The sequence below is a fragment of the Patagioenas fasciata genome, chromosome 1 (assembly GCF_037038585.1).
Source record: "Patagioenas fasciata isolate bPatFas1 chromosome 1, bPatFas1.hap1, whole genome shotgun sequence".
Lineage (NCBI taxonomy): Eukaryota > Metazoa > Chordata > Aves > Columbiformes > Columbidae > Patagioenas > Patagioenas fasciata.
Window position 1 is genome coordinate 97,701,837 of NC_092520.1, and position 8,342 is coordinate 97,710,178.

Genomic DNA, 8,342 nt, shown 5'->3' on the forward strand with positions numbered 1-8,342 from the left:
TTTGGTTTCTCATTGCTGTTTTTGCAAACATGGTGGCCTTGCTAGGAAATGGTTATGGTATCACATATTTTTCTATGACACTTAGCTTTTTACTTAGTTACAGATTAAAATAAAAATTGGGAAAGGATGAACATGTGTTAAAACTATTTTTTTCCCCATTCTACACAACTATAGAAAAGATCTCTGAATCATCATTAAGGATTCAGTCTTCTGAAAAGATCACAAGCATCAGTTTGCCAGTAGCTCCTGCGTATCATGTGATTGAATTTGAACTAGAAGTCATGTATTTGCCATCAGCCACAGAATCTGCAGTGGAGAAAGAAAATACTACAAATAAAGAAGCTCACAGAAAAAACAAAGAGAAGCAGAAACAGGACAACTGCATGGCTACTGTTGACCAAAAAGTAAGGTGTTAGTTTAATGTTTTTATTATGAAATCTATCTGGTCACAGGGGCATACACTTCACAAAATAGAAGTGGTAGTGATGTGGGGTGGGAAACTTCTTGCACTGAACGAATTTTTCCTTAAATATGTGCATACAAAAATCCTAGCAAATATTACAAATGTAAAGAAAACATAAATATAAGCAGAAATATACACTATGTTTACTATATTGCCTACTGTTCCATGGGCTAGTCATTTAGTATTCTAACACTTGCAGTTTATATAGGAAGAGGGCCACTCAGGTCTTTGTAAAAGGTGGCCTGGTGGTCTTTAAATTCTTCATTCTGACTCATGGGAAAAATATTTCTTTCACTTCCAAAGAATCTGTGTGCTGTGTTGAGGTGTTTCAAGCTGTCACATTATTTAGTTGGAGGTAACTCTTCCTCTTAATTATGAAGCGTGACTTAAATAAGTGGTATGGAAAGAAGCTCTTCAGCTGACAGCAAAATCATCTTTAAACCATCACCCTTCACAGTGTTGCTCCTTGTTAAAATTGACCAAGTGTGCTGCCATGTGTCCTTGTGTGTGAGGAGTAAGTTAAAAATAAATAGCTATAGACTAACATTGCTAAAATGTGATGGACAATACATTTTTTTTCTCTGCATATAAAAATGTTGTTAAATATATGTGCTTTGCAATTGGAAGAATGGCACCATTCACTTCAGAAGTTCTTCAGTTAAGTGTGCTGCTTCAAATTAAATATACATTAAATATGTTTTGAAATATTTTTAGCTTGTATTTGATATATTAAAGTGTTATAAAGAATTTCAGTAGTAGATCTTACAGCAATTTATTTGATATTGACCTTTTACCAGATTATTTTATTAAGATGCTATTGGTATTTTCTTCTATTCTCCTTCCTTTATTTATAGTTTTCAGAACTGAGTATGTCAATTTCCACAGGAAAAACTTGTTCAAGATTTCATACTCTGCTCAGAGAAAAACAAAAACCTAACATTTTGTCAGATTAGTTTTGACATACTGCCATTTTTTTTCTTTTTTTCCCCTGTCCAGATGCATTAGATGTAGACACTTGCTGATAAAAGTTTTGCTTAGAAATGAGAAGAAAAGCAAAGTCGTTATGCCAAAGACCATTACAAATAAGAACTTTGTTCTCTTTTTACTTTAGGTAACCATTGATTGTCCTTGGTCGATTTACTCCACTATTATCGCATTAACATTCTGCATACCTTTTAATGCCAAGCATTCCTTATTGTCAGCTGGCAAACGGTAACGTACTCATTAAGTATTTATCATTTCTGCCTTCTTACAAAATACAGAGCTGGAGTTTCATGAGTAATATTTATAGCAGCCTTCTTTTTTTTTTTTTCCAGTTGTGCTTTTGTTACCTTACACAGCTTCCCATTGGAAGCTTGTGCATTTCCTCTAGTATTCTTTCATAACAATAAAACAAATCTGTGGTTTTAGCTATTTTGGAAATAAGACCACAAGATAAACCAAGCTGGCCTATTTCTGTGTAGTTTAATTTAATTTAATATGGAAGAGCATGTTTTACAGCGTTGTTTCTACAGACTCAAGTATTGAAGAGAAGATTGAAGGAAACAAATGTATCTGCCATTCTGGTTTTGCTTGAGCTGTGCACTTTGGAAACAATTTTATGGACATGTATGCTTTCAATGTAACTACTCAACCTCTATTGAACAAACTGTGTTGTGTTTTTCAGGAAGTATGTGCAGGTCTGTGTGCAGAATTTGTCAGATCTCTGTTTCCAGCTTTCAGACATCAGCCTAAAAAATTCTGCTGACTGTACAGACTTGCAGCTGGTACCTCTGAACCCTGAATCTCAACAGGTAAAGGTTCACTTAGTGGTTCATGAGCTTGTTGGCAGGACAGGTAGATGAAAGGTCGTCTTAGTGAAATTATTAGCATTTCTGCACATAGATTTTGTAGTAAGTAAGGCTGATAGCTGATGTTAGGTCAGACCTTTGTAGACCTCTGAGTAACTTTGCTTCTTAAAGATGCTTTAGAAGCCATTTACACCTGTAGATCTCGGATTAAATTCTAAAACTTGCAAAGATTATTAGATGAATTTTCAAACTTGTCCATTTGCCTCATGCAAAACACTACATACCTGCTTGAAAAACAGCTATGCAAATGTGATATCACTAATATCACTGTTAATATTTAATTCGTTCATCTTACAGCTGCAGTTTGGCATTAGGTTTTAGGAAAAAATCAGGTAGAGACTGTTTTCCAATTAAGCACAGCTGTAAACTAGTTAGGTTGCAAAACAGTCTACTTGAAGTTTCTTTCAGCCTTGTCTGAACACCATATTAAATTGGTCATTCTTGGTGCCTAGGAAAAGTCTATACAAACATTATTAATGTCTGTATTAAATTTGACTTTTGAATAAAATATTTTTCACACTTACTTGAATGTGAAGTGTTCTTTTTTGAAACATTGATTCTGATAGTGAAATGTATCCCTTCTTTTAATTAGATGTGCATTGTTTAAAAAAAATCACTAGTAGTTATTTTGGTTGCATATTTTCCCTAATGATTTATTTGACACTAAACAGGTAATTTGTTTTTATAAACTATAATAATACCAGAACAAACAAACTTACGTATGTGCATTTCCACTTCTTTCTGAGGGAAAGTGAGGAGCTAATACTACAAACATTCTCTTTCAGGTCATATACAGTAAGCAATCAATATTCTTTGTATGGGAATTGAAGTGGACAAAAGAGCTTCCTCTCTCCTTGCAGTGCCTGTTTTCAGTCAGCTTTTGCCCAGCTACCTCTGAAGAACAGTCTCTTAGCCTGAAGCCGTTCACTTATGAATTCCAAGTGGAAAATTTTTTTGTAAGTGCTCTTCTAGGTATAGCATATGCTAACTGAATATGATTTACTCATATGTGGAAAGGTAAAGTCGAGAAATATATTGGAAAACTTCCGTTTACATAATGAGATCGGTAACAACTTAGGATCATTGGAAAGCTAGTTTGTTGAATGCTAGAACTGAAGCCTGATATGATGTGGTAGAATCATACTCGCAACTGGAATGGGGTATGGAAACAACAGTTGTGCAAGTGTCGTTGATCTTGTTTCATTTTTTTCTGTGTTTTTACCTTTCTGGGCTTCTCCCATGGAGACACTCCACAGATTACTGAACTGCATTTTCCCCTCTCCAAAGCAAATTGCAATTTCCGAAAAATCTTTGCTGTTGAAAGCATTTGAGTTGGTTTTTGTATTGCTTGAGATAAGCTTCTCTTATGAAATATTTAGGGTTTTCTAGGCCATTATCTTAAATGTTTCTTCTTTCCCCTTATGGACAATCTTTTTATTCCTTTGATCAGCTAGGAGTCTTATAGGCTAGATATAACTTCCTATTAAAGGAATTCTATCAACATTATTTAATCTCATCTCTAAATTCAGTCTTGTGTTACCCTTTTTGATGCTTGGGTAAAAAGTAGGAACATGAGAAGACTCTAATTTGGTGAAGTCCTTTGTCTGTTGTCAGTGTTGCTGTGTTTTCTACCTGCTATTACAAACTGGCCCTGAGCGATATTTTTTGTATTTGTTTGCCTAAATGCATGTAACTAGCATTTGTTGGCACCTGTGTCAGCGTCTTTCTGAAGTTTTTTAGGAGAACTAATTGCATTAAAGAGTGGATATTGAAATCGAGTTTTGCAATAATTTATATGTAATAATAATTTTGTAAAAATTAGCTCTTTGATAATGTGAGCATTGTTATTCTGGGGACTATAATGGTGAAAGTGGTGAAGTAGTTCTCCTGTATTACTGAGAATTTGAGTGATGTGTCTGGAAAGTGAGGAGCCAAGAAACTAGTAAATTTTGTTTAAATAGTAGGAAGATTGGTATCCATTTAGGAGCATTGAAAGGCTGAGTTAAAGCACAGAAGTGGAAGTGAAAGTGATGTGCTCACTTATGGTATCAAAACCAGATTGAATCAAATTTGATTTCTTTATTTTCTCAAACTGAGCAAGATAATGAAGTGAACATTACTTATAACTGAATCTTGCATTAAAAATTTTTAATGGATGGTAAAGTGAAGTTTGTACTGTATCAATTGTCCAGTTCAGTTTAAACGCAAGTAAAACGCCTCTTTTTTCTTGATAACAGCACTGTTTTCTTCCTGACAGACATTGTATCGTGTGAAAACTGAAATTTTTCCACCATTGGGGGCAGAGTATTGTAGAACAGGCTCACTCTGTTCTTTAGAGGTGTCAATCACCCGACTTGTTGAACTCTCAGAGGTTGACAGAGATGAAGCCTTAACAGAGTCGGATGGATATTGCACAACAAAACTTATGTATGAGGGTAAGAATATTTTTCTTAAGCATATTGACAGAATTCCCCAGTTTTGTCTTGATAAAGTCTGGCAGACTTTCAACAGCATATATTCTTGTATTTTGAATATGGCTGCTCAGTAAAGCAGTAGACGGATAATATTTTTTTTTCCTCCTCTTGTCTTCAAGTGGAATATAAATGCTGTTCAGACTGGATGGATACATGCTTGAGGCCCAACTGTGGTCACTTTTGCACAGGGCTGTTTACCTTGCACAGCGCTTCACCCATAGAAGGTGGTGGGCTTTTACATATTGCAAAAATACTGATTTTAAGTGTTCTGAAACTATACTGAGGGTTCTTCATTTTTCAGAAAAGATCTTTATAGTGTTTGCTCTTTATTCTTGTAGTTGTTGACAACAGTAGTAACTGGGCAGTCTGTGGAAAAAGTTCTGGAGTGATATCTATGCCTGTAGCAGCTCGAGCAACACACAAAGTCCACATGGAAGTGATGCCGCTGTTTGCTGGATATCTACCTTTCCCTGATGTCAGATTGTTTAAATACCTCCCTCACCATTCTGCTCACTCCATGCAACTTGATGCTGGTAAATCTATCTTTACATGGCTACTTACAGAAATGATTCTGCTTTTCCTATGTTCCTTTGTAAAGAGAAAAGGAAGGCAAGGAAGTACATTGACTGTTACATGTCTTTGTCACTTACCCTCGTGCACAGTTCTGATTTGAAACTTTTAAAGTGTTGTTCTAACGGGAACTTTGAATTCAGGTTTCAAACTTAATCTGTGAGGATTTATTTTCTTTTCTTTATTTTCTTAGATTTCCTTTAAAGGTTATTGTGCAAATTAGTTGTCACTGGATTTATAATCAAGTCAAAACTATTTGATAACCCTCTAGTACTGCAGTTTCATTGTCTGTAAACTGCAAATCTACTGTGCCTCTGTTAGCTTTGAAATTTTTTTACAGTTTTGAAAGGATAAAGTATAAAACAAAAGAACTGCTGCAAATCTGTGGCACGTAAACCAGATTAGGTGAAGAGTTTAAATGACCACAGCCAGCTAGAGTATTTATCTGCAGAGTAATCCCAGCACTGTGGTGAGAATTCTCTTGTGTAAGGAACTTAAGGTTTCTTAGCAGAGATTCAGGAACTGCCAGAGTGCATCCTTCTAGCCTGTGACAAATGTGAGGTAATGCTACTTAAATTTTCCTTAGAAACCAATATAAGTCACTCTTACATCTGCTGGTGGCCAAAAGCGTGTACAGTCTGGAACTATTAACATGTGGTAAGCTGACTGCATGTCTGAGCTCTCAGATAATTTTGAAGTTCTTTAATCATTCCACAGAATAAAACTGTGGGTTTATGTTTTAAACAGATAGCTGGATTGAAAATGATAACCTGTCTGTGGACAAGACTGTGGATGATCAAGCTGACAGCAGCAGCATGAGGAGCAGAGGCAGCTCGCATTCTGCAGCCAGCGGGGAACACAAAGGTTTGCCGATGCCCCGGCTGCAATCCTTCTCATCAGGGCAGGTCTTCAACTGCAGCGCGGGTATGCAAATTCTTGTCATTCCCAGCAAGGATGACCACGTTCTGGAAGTCAACATCACGTGACAACTCTGTGTGAACGCAAGGAAAACAAACCCCATTAGAAACTGGATACGAAAGCACTTTAAAGGATTATGACCTGATTCATCTTTGTTGTACCATTCTAACTCTAAGGAGACCTATGGCGCTCGACACGTACTGGCCATGGAAGCACCAGACAATTGTATCAATTTAAATGTACAGTGAAGCTTGTGTCAGCTAGTTTATATTGCCACTTTAGTATGTTTTGTGTAAGCTATTGGGTTTTCTCCCTTCAGTCACATCCTGCATCACAACACAGGGCAACAAAAACAAAAAAAGAAAAATCAAATATTTGGACCACTTTTTGTTTTGTTTTGTCTGGCAGCTGATGAAATTTGTTTCATGTTTCCTACATATTTTAGAATTTAGAGTTGATGATATAATTATCCAAATCTTGGATTTTTGTGTAATAATTTACAGGCTTTTACACACCATGTGCCAGAAACACAACAAAGCCTACAACAGCACATTCACTGGTGTAATAGTTGCTTTTCTGTTTTGTTTGGTTTTTTTTTTAATCATTATTAATTCCTGCCATTGCAATTTTATATTAAACTTCCATTTTTTCCATACTTAGATGCATGGAAGAGCTACTGCTATAAACAATCTTAACTGAACAAAATTCCTTAATTTTTTGAGGCTTTCTCCTTCACAGAGTAGACACTGTGATGTCACATATTATACGATTTTTTTTTAATTTTATTTTTTTGTGGCGAGGGTTGGGTCATCCTCTTGCATAGTTCTTACCAAAGAAAGATATTGATAGAATTTAATAATAAATTATTTAGCTTACCGAGTTCCCAGATTGATTTCTTTTAGTACCATTTCTAAGTGGCTTGGTTTGCTGTCCCAATTTTTAAATTGGGGCAAAAATTTCAGTATGATATGATACTTGAACAGGTAAACCTTTCATCTTAAAGGCTTAATGTAATTATTACTGATTAGAGGCCAGACTTCCTCATTCATGATGGAAGAAAGAGGTTGGTTTGATATAGGAAAGCTTGCAGATGTAGAATAATTGTGAAGCAAAGTTAAAACATGTAACTTAAAGAATTTCATTATTTATATCTGAAATGTAAATACAAAAAATGTAAAAAAAAAAAAGTGTAATTTTTGTGAATGTTGCAAATCCACCTGTGACTGGAAAAATTACAACTCCTTCTGATGTCCTGCTTCTGATATTGAAACTTGTGCATTTAATGTGAGAATGACCTTTTCTACTTGCAGATCTAAAATGGTGTGTCATCAACAGACTCCACAGAGGAAAACTGTCCCATATCCAAAAGTAAACTCTGTAAAGCTGAAGTGAGGAACTGCTCATTAGATAAATTAATTGTTGTTATTTTTTTTCTAAACTCAGGTTTTGCTAAATTACAAAGCTGAAGAAAAGCAAACCCTCTTTCCAGAAAGAATCACAATTATGTTGAAAAATGAATAGGCACCCTGCCCTGGTCTAAATTTTTTTAGTTATTATTGTTATTTTTCATTTTTAAAGAATGTCTAAATAGATGTATAAAGTAGACCTGCTAGCTGAAAATGTTCTTGTTATGCATCTTCTTTCTGTGAAGGAATGCCCATTCTCTGTGCAAATCATACCATTTTATTCTGGATAAAACCCAAAGCATCATTAAGTGTGAATGACTGCTGGGATTCTTTGACTGGAAAAGGTAACAAGTTAGTGACTTTGACACTGCAGGTATTATAAATTAATTCCATTTTCATGGTTTGCTATAATATAAATCATTTTTCACATTGTTCTGTAATATACTGTTAAACACGCTGTACTAAGATTGTTCAATGAAATTGTAAGCGTTACAGTTCTAAATATACATGTTTTAAAAAGAAATCCAACTTCTATGCTGCTGTGACTGCTCCTGTTTTCCTTTTGTTTGAAGTGACTTTTACCTATTTTAGCCAAAGTTATTAAATAAGGGCACGTATTTACAAGAGCAGTCTCCAGCGTGCTCCTGGGGTATCACGGTTG

General features: G+C 35.3%; 1 protein-coding gene across 1 annotated transcript in view; it reads left to right on the forward strand.

Annotated features, from left to right (window-relative positions):
* The window catches only part of TRAPPC10 (trafficking protein particle complex subunit 10), a 44,639-nt gene extending 36,435 nt beyond the window's left edge, over window positions 1–8,204 (forward strand). Inside the window, exons 17-23 of the mRNA XM_065860730.2 lie at window positions 175–404; window positions 1,575–1,675; window positions 2,130–2,256; window positions 3,099–3,269; window positions 4,571–4,748; window positions 5,126–5,320; window positions 6,105–8,204. Of these exons, the coding sequence (XP_065716802.1) occupies window positions 175–404; window positions 1,575–1,675; window positions 2,130–2,256; window positions 3,099–3,269; window positions 4,571–4,748; window positions 5,126–5,320; window positions 6,105–6,343 (1,241 nt within the window). The 3' untranslated portion in view covers window positions 6,344–8,204. The remainder of the gene's footprint in view (window positions 1–174; window positions 405–1,574; window positions 1,676–2,129; window positions 2,257–3,098; window positions 3,270–4,570; window positions 4,749–5,125; window positions 5,321–6,104) is intronic.
* Window positions 8,205–8,342: the final 138 nt, after the last annotated feature.